This window comes from Cyprinodon variegatus, unplaced genomic scaffold, assembly GCF_000732505.1.
Source record: "Cyprinodon variegatus isolate N-32 unplaced genomic scaffold, C_variegatus-1.0 Scaffold275, whole genome shotgun sequence".
NCBI classification, from domain to species: domain Eukaryota; kingdom Metazoa; phylum Chordata; class Actinopteri; order Cyprinodontiformes; family Cyprinodontidae; genus Cyprinodon; species Cyprinodon variegatus.
In genome coordinates this window covers 92,276-108,513 of record NW_015150728.1, presented here as the reverse complement: position 1 = coordinate 108,513, position 16,238 = coordinate 92,276, and the positions used below count along the sequence as shown (strand labels likewise).

General features: G+C 39.1%; 1 protein-coding gene across 2 annotated transcripts in view; it reads left to right on the top strand.

The window, feature by feature from the left end:
* The window catches only part of ldlrad4 (low density lipoprotein receptor class A domain containing 4), a 45,095-nt gene extending 35,148 nt beyond the window's left edge, over positions 1-9,947 (top strand). Inside the window, exons 3-4 of one of the 2 annotated variants that reach the window (XM_015383070.1) lie at positions 1,503-1,553; positions 8,847-9,947. In XM_015383070.1, the coding sequence (XP_015238556.1) occupies positions 1,503-1,553; positions 8,847-9,431 (636 nt within the window). In that variant the 3' untranslated portion in view covers positions 9,432-9,947. The remainder of the gene's footprint in view (positions 1-1,502; positions 1,554-8,846) is intronic. The other variant, XM_015383071.1, reaches the window with a different exon arrangement.
* The last annotated feature ends 6,291 nt before the right edge of the window (positions 9,948-16,238 follow it).

The following is a 16,238-nucleotide window of genomic DNA, read 5'->3' as shown; positions in this document are numbered from 1 at the left end:
TGCCACGAAGAATTGAGGCAGTTCTGAAGGCAAAAGGGGGTCCAACCCGTTACTAGCATGGGGTACCTAATAAAGTGGCCGGTGAGTGTATATACAGCTGGAGCTACAGCAAAATGGTTGTGATCGAAACAGGTTTTAAAACTGGAAATATAGTTCGCCGATTGCTTCCTTTTGTATCAAACTGACCTAGAGTCATTGTACAAAGGTGACAGAAATGTCAGTCTGAATGCACATTATATCTCAAATATCCTTTCATCACAATATTACTGTTTGCTATATTGATTTGCAAGCAGCAGTTTGGAAAGCCATATATGTTTCTATTTTCTAAGTACTACAAATTAAGGCCGTGCATGCCAGTCATGTACTCAAATTTTTGAATGGAGTTCAACAATTTGATGCCTGTTAGTAGGCATCCACAGATTTTCTGCATAATGGTGAAGATCATAGATAAAGCTTTATTAAAAAATGACATTTTTTGTTCTTAGTGTAACATGATTAGGGCTGGGTAAAAAAAAATCTATTTAATCGATTTTGAATCGATTCCTTGACATTTTTGCAAAATCGATGTCTAGGGAAGGAGACCGATTCATCTTATAGTGACCCGCGTGACGTTCACATTCAAATAAGCAGGAAAGATGCACTCAAGATTACTTTAAGCCAGACAGCTGCAAATATAGCCAATAGGTTGACTGAAGACATTAACAGCCGCTTCCCTATGACTTTAAGTTAGTGTAGGTTAGGGGTGAGTAACTGCATTGGGTGTTTCAATACGATGTGTCGCAGTACTTGGATCACGATACAATATTATCATGACATTGCAATATCCTAATATATTGCAGTTTTTTTTTCCTATCAACATTAAATGTATACATAAAAAAAGCCAGTGCTGTGTATGTTCATTTGAACATATTGATGATTTAGTTATTTTGGTATCCATGTTGTTTTGGGTCTGAGTCAGTCCACGTCTTCCACCGTGAGTGCCTCCACTACAGATATGGTGCAGCTTCAAAAAGCAATAGGGCTCCACAGTGTCATCTGAAAGAGTGGCGGTGCAGAGGTAGCCCACTTCCCCTCAGATTTAGGTAAAAATATTTAGTTTTTTTTTTTTTTTTTTTTTTTAATTGATATCAGGAACTGAAAGATCGATATTATATCAGCCAGCCGCAAATCATCATCAAGTCTTTCCCCACACCCCTAGTGCAGGGGGAACCTTAGTTGCAGCTAGCCTACCACTGTGCCGTGCAGCACAGGTCGGTTTGTCTGAGGGATTAGCTTGCCATCAATATCAGATTATTCCAAAAATTTAAGGAGAACAACAAACCTGATCGATCTCATGAGAAAAACGCAGCAGCATAAAATATTAGACTTTCTTTTTTCTTTACATTTTGGGAGAATTAATGCATTTATTAAAGCCATGTTTAAATGTGGGTTACATTAGTGTGCTTTGGGGTCTTGATCTTTAAACCACTATATCAGGCCGTATTATTTTTCTGTCTTTTTAGGATGGCTGTCTGTGGCCTGCAGACGGTGGCTCTCGACACGGTGCCTCAGAGGTAAGACCACCAATGTAGTTGATAGACTTAGATTCACAAGCCAGGAGCATGTGTGGGAGTACCTCAGACTAAATACTTAGATTAAAAGATAAAATGGGTATTTTACAGAAAATTTAGCGCGAAAAAAGACTCTTGATTTGTTTTTATTCAATTTAAATTAGTTTTTGGATAAAACATCAATGTACAGGCTGCTATCTCACTTTAAAGAACACAGCACAGTTAAATCATTGACTTTGCAGGATTCGCTCCTCCTGAATGAGCCTGTGGAAACAGTAGATATTACATTGCATCGTTTCGTTGAATCTACAACTGTCCCTCGCAGGAGATGGCATATAGTGACAACGAGAAGGGAAAACTCCCTTTTACCAGAAAGAAACCTTCAGCAGAGACGGGCTCAGTGTGACCTGCCATCTGCTGATGACCACTGGGGGTCAAGGATATAGAAGCAAACACACAGAAGAGGAATAGAAGCACTGATCTATTAAATCTTATATGTTAGAAAAGATAACAGTAAACTAGCTCCTTAGGTGGCTCTTTGTGGGAAAGAAAGCAGAGTAGAAAGAGAGTAAAAGATGAATCCATAGTTTAAACGTTTAAGTTTTCTGTCACAGCGCCTACAATGCAGAAGACTCCACAGGATCATTTAGTTCATGGCTCATCTATGTGGGACTCATCTATGAAATTACATTTTAATGCGTTTAATGCTTTCATTCCAAAGGTATCTAGACTCACTCCAACTTGTCATGGAGTAATACACACAAGAGGAGGCCTTTTATACCCCTTAGTGGCCAAGTCACTGATGTTAGTTTTACTGGGTGACGTCACAATAACGGTAGAGCAACACCAATCAGGTGCCATACATTCAACTAAGAAAAGCACCAAACAGATGGTTTTTGGCCAGAAGAGCAGGACTGAAACAACTATGCTGTAAATTGTAAAGATATTGCCCGGCATGTCAACAGTGTTGTACACCCATGTTTAGTTAATTGGGGGGGAAAGGTCACTTTTGGGGTCAGTCATGCTTTAAAAGTAAATAACAACGTTGTTAGATTCCTGCGTTCTGTAGGAATGTAACAAGCACCAAGCATGCTTGTAATGACAGTGGAGAGGAAAAACTCCCTTTTAACAGGAAGAAACCAGCAAAACCAGGCTCAGCTCCCATAGATATTGCACCAAAAACCAGACATTTGTAGCTAGAATAGTCATTTACCACATTAGCAATGTAAAGAGTGTATTTCTTTAAAGTTAAGACTAGTTTAAAGTTACCTTCATTGAAAAGTACAGTGCTTCTCCTTAAAAAATACAGAAATTTCAATGTGACCCCAAACTTTTGAACGGTAGCAAAGAATTTCCTGCATCCTTTTTTCAAACCTTTCTTTCCAGAATCTGACTGTTTTGGTCTTATAGAGAGTGATTGATTATTCGAGTTTTTGGAGGCAGTCTGATCTTCTCCTAGATGTTGGTCTGGTCCCTTCAGGGCTTTGTGTCGTTGAGGACCACTGTGAATCTACCTTTGTCTGCTGGTGAAATGGTGATGTCATGTTTTTTGTTGATAAGTAACAGTGATACGACTGTATTTCTCAGTGTATAGAGTATATTTGGTGACATGGTTGAAAAGCATCTAGGAGAGTTTAAAAGAAATGTAATGTGATGCATTATGTCATCATATTGGCGAGTTAAAATAAACAGAATGTGTAATGCGTTGGACCACATTTTTTAGTTCCAATGTCCAGAAAAAAACTTTAGAAGTAAAAAAACAACAAAAGAGAATAGGAGGTGACAGAAAGTGTGGATGGAAGCAGTAGACACGAGGGTTACGGTAGGCGATAAGTGTGACTGTAGGTAAAAACAGTGTCAGTGCTGAAGCAGCTGGAGAGAAAGGCACAAAGAGGAAAAGGCCACGCAGAGACAAACACAGAGGGAGACGCAGGCAGTGAGTGTGGGTGGCTGATAGATGCTGGGATGCTGTCTGATTCACTGTGTGTGTGGGGGGGGTGAGTGGCAGAATGGGATGGGGGGGATTCTGGTGCATCATTAATCAGCAACACCTCCCCTGACACTGTCTAGACAGCCGTCTGAGAGCTGCCCTGCTCTGCTGCGCTCTGCTCCCTCTATCAGCTATAAACCTTTCTCCCCCTCTATCTTTCTATCTGCACTTTCTTTCTCTTTTTCATCTCACTCTTCTCTTTCCCTCCAATGCTCTTTTTTCATCTCTACATCCTTATCTCAGTAGCCTCTTTTTGCTGTTTAATCCTTTAGGTTTGACTCTTTCTGTGCCTATGTCAGTTTCACCATTTTAATTGCCCAGATCATCTCCTCTCTCTCTCCCGGGTTCCTTTTCAAGCTTATTGTTATCTTCACCCAGACCCCTTTGATGATTAGACACAGAAAAAGGTTAGAACTGGATAGAAAAGATAAGAATGACAGCAGTGATCATTGTGTTCCAGTTTGAGGAGCTATATGAGTTGAAAAACCAAAACCCCAAACAAAAGGTGGCAGATTTTAGTAGGTAGTCTAATTTTAGTAGGGGATTTCCTTATTTTCTGTAATTAACCCTTCTGCAATCTCAATTGTTAGCTCACTGGTCTTTTTAGAAGTACAGGCTGATGATCAGCTATTTTTGCATCAAAGTTGATGCTTTAACTGCTAAGATTCTGCCTCAAAAAGCTTTACAAAACTTTGCTGAACTTCATGATAGTACCATACTCTTGGGTTGTTTTTTCCAGTAGGGGTATGAATTCGCAAAAAAAAAAAAAAAAATTGGGAATGCAGTATGTATCTTCATACATCTATTATGATACTATTTATTCTTATATATCCAATACATTAACCAAGACCAAGATATTGTGATCTTTGTAATAATAATATACAGTAGATCTTGTAGCTGGTGCATAGCAGTTGAATACTAGACTCTTGCAGTGCCAACTACTGGCTGGTGTCAATGACATGGATGTTTTCCTTGGAAATATATTTTTTTTATGTCAAAAATCTATTCAGCCATATTTTAAATCAATGAGAATCTTCTGAAATATTCCAATATTTGACAGAATTATTTTTTCCTTTTACACCCCGAATAAACACTAGTATATTATTGGTAATATTGTTGGAGCATTACACTGCAAAAAAATTTAATCTTAAGCATTTTTCCTTCAGTTGGGCAGGTAAGTGAGACACTTTGCCAATACAAGAAGACAATTTACATTTAAAATAAGAAATAACTACTGCAGCCTCTTATTTTAAGTGCCTAATATCTGATTATCTTTAAGCCTAAACATACCTATTCCATTGGCAGGTATTATTATTTACCCACTCAAATTAAAGTCAAAGATTTTGAACTCATTTTAAGATTGTTTGTGAAGTTTGAATGTTGAATGTTATGTTTTTTTTCTTTCCCCTACCTGTCCACCTATATTATTCAGTTCAGCTTTTTTATATAGATTTAGAACACATGTAATTTCAAAGCACTTTACAGAGACAATTCAATGAGATCATTCAGTTAGGTTGGTTAAAAGTTGTATCTTAAGCCTCTTTAACACGTTGAGGATTTAGCCAGCATATACCTGACGTACGAAACATCTGGCTAAAACGTTGGCATGTTATATAGGTCAGTTTTGTGTAAGTTGTGAGCACGCTGGCACACATCGACATACGGCAAGTACGACCTATGCCAGCGTATGCTCATACGTGGGCTATAAGACTTAGACTTAGACTTGACTTTATTAATCCCTTGGGATTACTCCCTTCGGGAAATTCTATTTCCAGTAGCAGGAAAAATTGCACATATAAGATACATATAAGTTACAGGTGTTCTGGTTACAGCCTCAACCAACAAACTTCCTACCAGAAAGTTTTTTTTTTTTTTTTTTTGCCAGGTGGTAAACACCATCCAGGTTAATGTTGTGATCAAAGAAATCTTTCTATGGACGCCGGGGGCCTCCAGGCGCATTGCTGCCCCCCTCAGGACACTGGCTTGGGACATTTCATGGGCATTAAGCTGCAGTGCCCTATGCAGAACTTAGGCAGTCGTTGGACATAAGTTCTGGGCTTGTTATCAGTTCTCTATGCATACGCCTGAAATTGAAAAAATGCATAGAAAGTTCAGCGTAGGCCAGCGTTTCAGACGATTCTAGGATGTCAGGCATACGCTGGCTATATTGTGAAGGTGTGACAGGGGCAAAAGGAAAACCAGCTGATTGCATACTTTTAAATCTTTGTCGAAGCATTTTGAGCCCCGCGTTCAAGCAGGATATGCACTCATGCCAGACATGGGCAATGTGGAGTCAACAAGTCATCTCCATGTCATGTATTTAATCTACCCAGCCAATTAACCAGGTAAGTCCAATCTGCACAGGTTAATTCACGGTGAAGATTGGACTCACCTGCTTCAGTGGCTGGGTAGAACAAATACATGACATGGAGATGACTTGTTGACTCCACATTGCCCATGTCTGACTCATGCTAACATCAGCCATCATGCCTGCAAGTCATTTGGTCTTTATCCATTAATTAAAGTCTTTTAAATATGTTTTGAAGTGGAAAAGCACAAATTATGATTGTTCTTTTAAAGATTCTATTAGACTGGTGGAGACCACTCTGGCTGCTAGGCTAGTTAAACTAACCAGGTAATAGTTGCTTTGGGAACCCTAAAGGAGAGCCTTCAAACCAAACCGCTGCCTGTTTACAGCTTAGTCATTGGAATGAATGTCATGAGGTATGCAGGGGGGAAAAATGTGGGCTTCCAGAGTGTTGGGGAAGCACGCTGATTAATTACCAAGTGTTCCCATTACCTGAGTAATACAAATCTTTGGACTGTTTGTTGGGCTTTTAGTGGAAAGGGGGCTATTTAAAGACAGCTTATGTCACTCTGACATGATCTCAGAGTGAATGCCAACTGTGTTGTCTAGTTATCTGTTTTTGGCGTAATCCATCAATCTGGTGATAGAGGCTTTGTGGTGTTAGCAGCACTTTTCAGCAGGTTGTTCTGGTTGCTCTCAAAGGAATGATAAATCTCCACTCCATGAAGGGGCTTAAATTACAAAAAACTTACCAATCTACAGTTCTTATTCCTTGTGCATCTTCTTCTATCATGTTCAGTATTTTATCATTGCAAACTCACCTTTCCAGCACAGCAGAGGGTATGAAGCTGCTTTGCGTATAAGTAATGGAGTGGCTGCTATTTATGGTATTAACTTAAGGGGTTTTACCCACATAAATTCCACATTCCTGTTGCCATTCATTCAGTTCTATTCAATGCAGTTGTATCTATATCGTGCCAATTCACAACACATCAGGCACTTTACAGAGACGATTTAACCAGATCATACAGTTTTCTATGTAAGTAAAACCAACCGATTGCATCGACTCATTGACTGAAAAGTAATTTCTCACACCAAGCATGCTTGTAGTGACTGTGGAGATGAAAACTCCCTTTTAACAAGAAGAAACCTCCAGCAGAACCAGGCCATCTGCAGAGACTGACTGGGGTTCAAGGAGACAGAAGGAGACATACAGAAAGAAGCAGAGATACAAAAGGCAACTGTCAACCAGCTCCACAGCCGGCCCCGTACAGGAAAAACAGAGCCAGGCAGACATGCTCCCATGTCAGAGGATGAAAGAGAGCACATAGTTAGTCACAGTCAGGGAAACATGACTGCACTGAAAAACAGGCCAAGCTCCAACAACTGAAAACAAAGGTGTTGATGGCAGCAGCACAGCTGATATTTCTCCCCAGGATGGCGTCACAGCCAAAAAGGAACAGACTAGATGAAGCTACTATGAGAAAAAGCAGAGAGAGCATAGTGTTAGAGATTGAACTAACAAATACTGCAGAATGGGAGAATAGAGAGAAAATGAAATGGAATGATGAAGAGTGGTCCCCATGTCCTCCAGCAGTCTAAACCTGTAGCAGCATAACTATTGAGTAGAGATTGGTCTGGATAACCTGAGCCACTCTAACTTTAAACTTTATCAAAAAGTAAAGTTTTAAATCTTGCCTTAAAAGTAGACAGGGTGTCTGTCTTATGGGCTAAAACTGGTAGTTGGTTCCACAGGAGATGTAAATAATCCTGGGCTTTGGCCCAGTTCATGTTTAGCATGCCTCCCTCTATTTTGGCATTACTTTTCTTGCAAGTAACAGTGATACTTTAAGTATGAATGTACTGTGGTGCCCTCAAATGGATGGTAGTAATATTACAACACCAAATCACAATGCTTTTAAGCAGACGTTATTAGTAAATCGAATGGAACCAGTCTATGACTAGTAAAACATTAACCATTAATTAGTTGAAAGTTGACAGAGTGCCATTACACTCTGGTAGCAGTGAATGCAGTAAATAGTAGCCTTACTAATTCAATTCAATTCAGTTTATTTATATAGCGCCAAATTCACAACACATGTCATCTCAAGGCACTTTACAGTTCAACCAGATCATACAGTCAAATTGATACAAAGTTTTCTATCTAAGGAAAACCAGTTGATTGCATTGACTCATTGACTCAAATACAATCCCTCACACTAAGCATGCTTGTAGCGACAGTGGAGAGGAAAAATCCAATCTGATGCCTCTTCTTTTTATGAAGACTTTCACTGTAGTTTTTCACTATTGAATTTTGGAAATAAAAGCCTGGGTGAGGCTCAACTAACAGGTAATGATATTGATAATGAATAATTTCCCCTATAAAATCAAAGAGAAATTAGACATAGTAACAGTTTATTCCACAGAGAAATACTCTTGTATGAATTGCTAAAAAGGTTAATTTAGATTGGATAATTGTGGAGCTATTTGATTCTGTTGTCTATTTCCAGTCAGAAACAGCTTCTCAAACCCTATGGGCTTGACATGTTCAAATTGAAATTAGTCACATCTAAAGTATTTTACCATGACTTAAAATTAACAACAGAGGAAATCTGCCAGGAGAGTTTTTTTAGTATCTCCTGAGGCTCCACCCACCCCTAGCTTAGTATTACATGCTTTACTTTTTATGATGATCATCATCTTTTTTGTGACGAAGGGATAATGGGCAAAAATCTAAGAACTGTTTATTTTTAATAATTCAAGTTGGTAAATACTTTGATAAATCAAACCTGATTTCAATTTATTCATTGAGGCCCAATGAATTAACATTGGGCGTCAATGAGGTCAATTCTTCATTTTATCTTTGAGGTCAAACAAATTGTCAGATCTTTTTTTTTCTTTTGAAACCTTAAAATTCAGCTTTATTTCTTGCCTTCTGTGTTTTTAACTCCTTCCTTTATCTAACATTTTGTTTTTTTTTTCCGTCTCTCTAATGCAGGTGTTATATGCCCCCCAGGCCAGGGATCGCTTCACTGCTCCTTCCTTCATGCAACGGGACCGCTTCAGCCGCTTCCAGCCCACTTACCCCTACATGCAGCATGAGATCGACCTGCCGCCTACCATATCATTGTCAGATGGAGAGGAACCCCCGCCGTACCAGGGCCCCTGCACACTGCAGCTCCGCGATCCTGAACAGCAGATGGAACTCAACAGGGAGTCAGTGAGGGCGCCGCCCAACCGGACCATCTATGATAGTGACTTGATCGACATAGGGAACGGGGGCGGTCTGGGGGGGACTGGTGGAGGTTTAGGAGGAGGTGGCCCAAGGCCTCCCAGCAGTAACTCTGGCATCAGTGTGACCAACTCCTGCAGTCATGGGGGCATGGAGGGGCCTCCACCCGCATACACCGAGGTGATGGGCCATTTTCCGGGCTCGGCATTCTTTCTACACCAGCACAGCAATAACCAGAGATTAGGGAGACCAGAGGGACTTGGGAGCAGGACGATCCAGCGGCAGAGTCAATCAGAAAGCACAATAGTACCTGCCAAGGCAAAGGATGGCAAACCAGAGGACCTGGTTTGAGCAAAGGGGAGGACAGTTAGGGCCAACCCCTCCGTACTTAACACTGTTCCCCATGTTTACCCCTGATGCCTAAGCTTTGGTCCAGCATCGCTCCGTCGTGCTCATGTCCTCTCTCCACACTTCCGCGCACAAACACATCTTGACCTGAGCTACAACTAAACTAGTATGGAGAAACCACGAGCGAATTTCATTTGACTTTTTATCCAGCTAGCACCATTTGGGAATAGTATTTTACCCTTCTCATGGAGAGGGAAAAAACTGGCATGCACAGACTGTTTTGTTTTCTGTGTGTGGACAATGGAAGGTTGTTTTGTTGGTCTTTTGTTTAGTTTTTTTGGACCGGGATCTGTGCACAACGTGAGAAACTGAGAACCCAGTTCAGAGAGATAACAGAACAAGACTCACCAATCCAAATCTTAGTGCCAAGGCTCACAAAGAAGCAAGGAGGGCAAATGACATCTTCTATTAATATAAACAAAAGAAAAGTTCCCTAAAAGTTGCACTATCTTTTTTTTTTTTTTTAAAGAGGAGAGGGACTTGATGTCATGTGAAGCTGATGTTTAGTTTTTTAAGGTTTTTTTTTTCTTTGACAACTGACTGAAATCTGGCTCCAAAGTTGAACAGCTGGTAGCAACAAACTGAAAAACAAAACCAGAAAAAAAAAAAAAAATGAAACAAACACAAGTATAAGCTTATTTCCTTCCTTTTCTAAAAAGAAAACCTTGAGCTAAGCCTGAACCATCTCTTTGCTTACACCACAGGCACAATTAAACTTAGTAAGAGAATAACTTTGTACTGCGATAGGTCTGCTTCCTTGTGGAGAGAAATCTGCCTTGTGACCAAGCATTCGTGTTTTTTAAAATCCAACAAAAAATGTTTTTTCTCTTTTTTTTTTTTAAACCCTGTTTTAAAAGTTTAGAGCTGTGTTTAGACACCATAAGCTTCAGTACCCGTCATATTTTTGGCTGCTTGGTTGGTGGAGATTTTTCTTCCCAAATCTGTCCCATCTGAGCATCTGAACTTGCACACAGAGCATTCTACCGCGCGGAACACAGAACCCTGCCGCTCACGTTGACGGCAACAGATAGCAGACTCAACTCTCCGCCTCACGTCAGCGATGCCACGCGTGCACACACAAAAATTGCAAAGATTGCATAAATAAGGATTGCGCAAATACTGACTGAGTTGAAGTCAAAGGGCTACCAGAGGGTCCTTTTTGATAAAGAAACTAGAAAAATCTAGCCTTTTTTTCACCTCATTGTTGCCTTTAATCCTTGCTGTTGCGCTTGCTCTATCTTACAACTGCACATTTCAGTGCACCTTCTCCCCCCGCAAAGATAAACTGCTCATCGTCCACCTCCCCATTTATGTGCAAAAATGATGCAGAGTCAGCCAAGCCCTTTAAAGCTGAGTGCGGAGTGGAGTTGTTGTTTTGCAGCATGTGGATGCAGGCTTCTCCTCACAGTGTGATTGTGTTGGCATGTTTGTTGTTCTGACCCTTAGTGACACTGAAAAGAACTTAAGGCTTCTCCATTGCTATTTAGTGATTTATTAGCTGACGGCTTTCAGCTTTTAACATTTAAGGACATGACTTTTTATTTGTTGAAATTTAGCAAAGCGTCTCTCTAAGAACCCGAAAATGAACAAGGGTCATAAGCCAAAGAGTGCACGCAACAGATACACCACTTAGATGCACAAGTTTAACTTCAGTTTTTAATTCATTTTCCATTGATGGATCAACAAATCTCATTTCTGACCTTCCCTACCCACTAAGACCTGCAAGGCCTGGAAATGATTAATACCACTGGAAAATATAAAATTTCTTTCATTTAACCAAGAATTTTATTTCAGAATAAAAATTAGGATGTTAATCTTCAACTTTACAATTTGACTGCATGTCAGACGGATGCAATCATCAACTCCTTTAAGTAATATAGCATTAATAAACCTGCTGGTGACAACACCCCATGGTTACAGTATTTGATCAACTTCACTTTTCCTGATGAGATGTTTTCTTACACGTCACGTGACGTCCACACAGCCATGTTATGTCACTTGATCAACCACGCCCCTCCACATAGCCAGAATTTCCAAAACAGAGGCATCTAGGAATATTTGTAACTACTTGGACAGCACTCTGTCAAAAAAAAAAAAAAAGACAGACCAGCAACAGCTCCTGCTGGTGATATTTCCTATGATTCTGCCTTAAAAATGCCCACAATCAACAGATTATGAACAATTCTTGGAAAGAATAAAGTGATCCTTCCTCTTTAATGACACTATCAGCTCCAACTCTGCATTATAGGATTACCGATACTCATCATAGCATGTTGGTTTTTATGCAGCCTTTGAAAAGTGTGACATCATCACACCAAAACTGTGTTCACCATCAAATTGAGTTCTATTATGTGTTCCCTAAAATTTCAAAATGAATTGCTATATAAACTATAGAGATTTAACATGAATTAGTCGATTCAATCGTCCATCTCCAAGCATCAAATAATTTTATCTCAAACCCTCCAGAGAGGTAATAAGATAATTTGCAGTAGGCTTTATTTGTTGTTTGTTTTCATCAACATGAACAAAAATGGCAAATTTAAAGTCACCAACATCCTTCCTTAAGATAAGTGAAAAAAAAATTGTTAACTGGTTTTAGAGCAAACAAAGCTTGTAATAATGAAGGAGCCATACTGAGGCAGTGTAAACACTGATTTTAGTTTTTTTTGGTTGTGTGTAAATTGGGGGTAACATTGTTTTGGAAATTTGAGCGCCCCCAAGTGGTCAGTCATAAGCTGACTTGATCAGTTAGGCTGCTATAAGTTTGAGCTCCTCCCAACACCAAGAACACAGAGAGGATTGCCTCTCCATCATTACAGATCGACATGGAAGAACAAGTTCATTCATTCGGCCATTTTAGCACATCCTTCTCTTAAGGTGTCACACGCCGCCACCAATGAACGCTGCCTCATCAAATTCTGTTGTTTTCGCTATTTTTTTACAGCAGAGAAGCGATAAGGAGCAACATTGTCCTTATAGAGGTTTGACTAAAGGGAATCTACTTCCTCAAATGAAGTGCAAAGACAGAAACGCAGCAGTCTGAAGGGTTTTTAGAAGATCTGGACTCTTGGTAGTAATCTTTGCTGAAGTTATGCATAAACAGGTACATAGCAACAAAATGAAAGCCACAGCTGGTATGTAGACATCTGCAGCTTTAGTAAAACAGGAAGAAAAAAACTGTGATAAAAAAGCCTTCTGTAGTTTCTATGTCTGAAGGTCTCTTCTATTTAACAAGAGGCTGTAAAATCTAACGGGGCTAAATTCGTTTTAGCACTTTTTCACCCTGATGTCTTGTCAGCTTACATTATCTGTTTATGTTGGGTGGAACTGTGCATTTACATCGGGTAAATGAACCTAATGATCATCTCTTTTATCCTGATGCAAAAAATGTTATTTAGGGACAGTAAAGATCCACTGGGAGTAAATCAGATACATCAAACAAAAAGGAAAAAAAACTGGCCTAGATCCACTGGTTCCTCAATATTTTACTTTTAAAGTTAATCCATTTATTTTGTATTTTTTATTTTTTTTAAATTCACGTTCGGCCGACGCCACAAAGACGGACGTTTTGCTCACTTTGAGCCAAAGCTTCTGAATCCTTTTTCCACATCAGTGTGCTTGAATGTATGATTGTGTCTTACTGGTCACGTGTTTCTACATCTCTGCTGCTATTGCTGTTGCTGCTGCTACCGCCACTGTCTTTGCTACTGCTGCTTCTCACATCCCTCCATCATCCATTCCACTGTACTCCATGCATCTTTCTGCAGCCAAAGCCACAGGCACTTGGACTCTTGGTACTTTTGAGCTTTTGGCTGCAAAGAGCTCCTTTACTCTCCTTTTTTTCCCCTTATTTTTTATAGTTTGGTTATACCACAATTTCATTAGCCTGTAAATGGAGGATAAATAAGATACGTTTTATGTTTTCTATGAGGAGGTTTGCATGTTACTAATATATGAGTAAATATGGTGCCTAATGTTCATGTTTGAGCAGATCACGCCTGTCACACTGCTTCTCGGAATCCTTGCAGGTGCCTTGTCTCAGCAGCAGCCAGAACACAACAAAAACCTTCCAGAATCCTTGATTACTGGATGGCCCAAAATGTTCCCAGCTTTGAGTCTGACATAATCTGATTCCAAATTCATCCTAACTCTTCATCAGAAAATACGTTTGGAGATCACATCTTGCAGCTCCTTAGTTAGAAGCACCTGGCTCCCCTCAGCTGGAAGCAGCCAGACATATTCCGAGCAGTAATGTAACGGGAGTGTGGAGCAGACATAGGAACCCACTTGCACTCAAAAAGCTCCCACCTTCGTTGTGCCTCACTTCCAAAGGTGCTTTTTTCAGTAGGTTGTCTTTCTTCGTTTGTTTGTAAGGTGCTGTATATAACTTGAATATATTATGCACATATCCTACCCAATGGGTAGACACCACAAAAAAGATGTTGTGAATAATGTAACATAGTGTATAGATGATATTAAAGTTTTAAGAGGGCAACATCAAATTTGTAAATGCCTACATTTAAAATCAAGCTTTGTCTTTTTTTGTTCTTTGAATAAGAAAATCTGTTTTTCAAAGTATGCTCAGAAGATGGTTGCAAACAAATTACTAGGTCTTTTTTATTTGAAATAAGTCTTTTTATCATATGGATGTGCTAAGCTGAGCTTGTTAAGGAGATTCCTCTGCAACAGCACCAGAAACTGGACACAATGTTTTATTATGGTTTCATCCCAACTGACCAACGTACGGGAGGACGTAGTAAATGGATCTGTTAGGAACATTTAACAAGGCAGACTAACCTTTTGATACATTTGGTTAAAGTGTGTAAAGACCTATGAAAATAAGGAAAGATAATGCATTCATATTTATTTGCAGTACAGAAAAATGTGAAAGAAAATTCAAACCTTGATTTAGTGCTGGAAAATATTACAGTTTAGATATAATTCATATTGGCACCTTGTGTCTTTCAAACACTCCCCTTCATACGGCACTCTGTGAAATACTTTGAAAATCAACATTTCAAGCCAACGGTGTTACTGGAATCCAGGACAAAATCCTAACCCTAACCTTTGTAACATTCAAAAAAATATGGATATTTTAATGGCAGAAATTAATGTTAATGTAAGAACAAGAAACGCCAACTTGCCCGAATATATTAAGAAAAATAACCAAAGTGCTTCTATTAGAAATTCATAAAAAATACTCACAGTAAAAGGAACAATTTTTTTTTTTTTTTTTTTGGTACAACATAACCTTAGAGGCATTAATGCTGATACTCGCACTTATATTTTCTTTATTTATAAATATGATTAACTAGGCTTATTAACTTTTTAACTTTTCAATGAGCTTTTTACTTTTTTTTTTCTTGACATTTTTTTTCTTCCACTTAATTTACAATACGTAATATATATTTCGAGGGCTCATCTAATTGGTCAAATGCCAAAATCAGATGTACAGCCATGTAGCAGCATCTTTGCTGCATGGCTGGATATAGATCTTGTGCTTCTAGAGTTCACTGAGGGACGGGGGGACTCCATTTTTAAGCGGTATGCATGTGATCAAAAACTGTAACTTGCCCTATAAAGGATTAAAACAGATGTAATTCAAAGTATTTATACTTTTTAAACTCAATGTTTTCAGACTATCAATCCATCATCCCGTGAATGAATAAGTGACAGGACCATTTGTTTCAGTCACTTCTAAAAGAGGAGCCCCTCTGTGTATGATCCAACACTTTAAAATGTTAAACAACACCTTTATGTTTTAACAGTACCTCCAATAGCTGTTTAATTAAATGATGTAGTTTCTTTTAAAACATTCCACATTTAAAAGAAATCTTGTTTGAAGTTATAGTACTGCAATTAAAGCTGAATGTTTGAAGGTTTTAACGGACATCCTTACCAGGTGTGCCAATGCCCGGTTTTAAAATCTCATCAGTGTCTCTGACATCAGCTGTTGGGTAGAAGGCAGATTAGTTTGAACATTTCAGGGTGATGAAGGAGGATCTGCCCCTGAATGTGTCTGAGTTCTGGTTCCTTTCAGCAGGATCACTTCCTGCTGCCAAAAACCTGACTTAAGAAGACGGTCAGCGACAAGAAGAAGATAGTTTTACGAGGCAAATATTGGAAAGTTGCTACAGTGTGTAGGGTTAAAACCTACTAAACCTACTGCTCAAACTATCATAATATCAAAATAATATAAATTTTGTATTATTTAACTTCTTATTTTCTACATAAAGGTATATGTGGCACAATGTATAACAAGCATCATGTTTAACCTGCAGCAGTTTATCTTTTCTATGTACTAAAAAGAACTCTACTGTACAGTAACTACAGAGCATGTTCATTCTTATCTATTTGCTGATGTACATAGCTGTGCACCTTTTATTTCTTTCACAGCACCAAATAAGTGGCACTTGTGTTGATTTCATTTGGGAATAATGTTGCCTCAGCTCTCCTCCTGTTTGGACATTTTGTTTGTTTTCCCTAGAAGAAATAAAAGTCTGATCTAATTCGACTCGTCACCCGCAGCGCACTCCCGCTTTCCACCTCTCAAGTCTGCACTCAGTGTCAACAGAAAGTAGTTGTTTATATTGTTCCATCAACAGTTATAACTGTAGAGATGAGCTGCAGAGATCTACAGCTTATCCAGACATTTACCATAGGACTGCTTTTATTATGGGTTTTGTAACATCAGTTTCCTTCATTTACAAATTAAATCCTTTCTGTACCCCGCCCCCCTCTGTGCTGAAC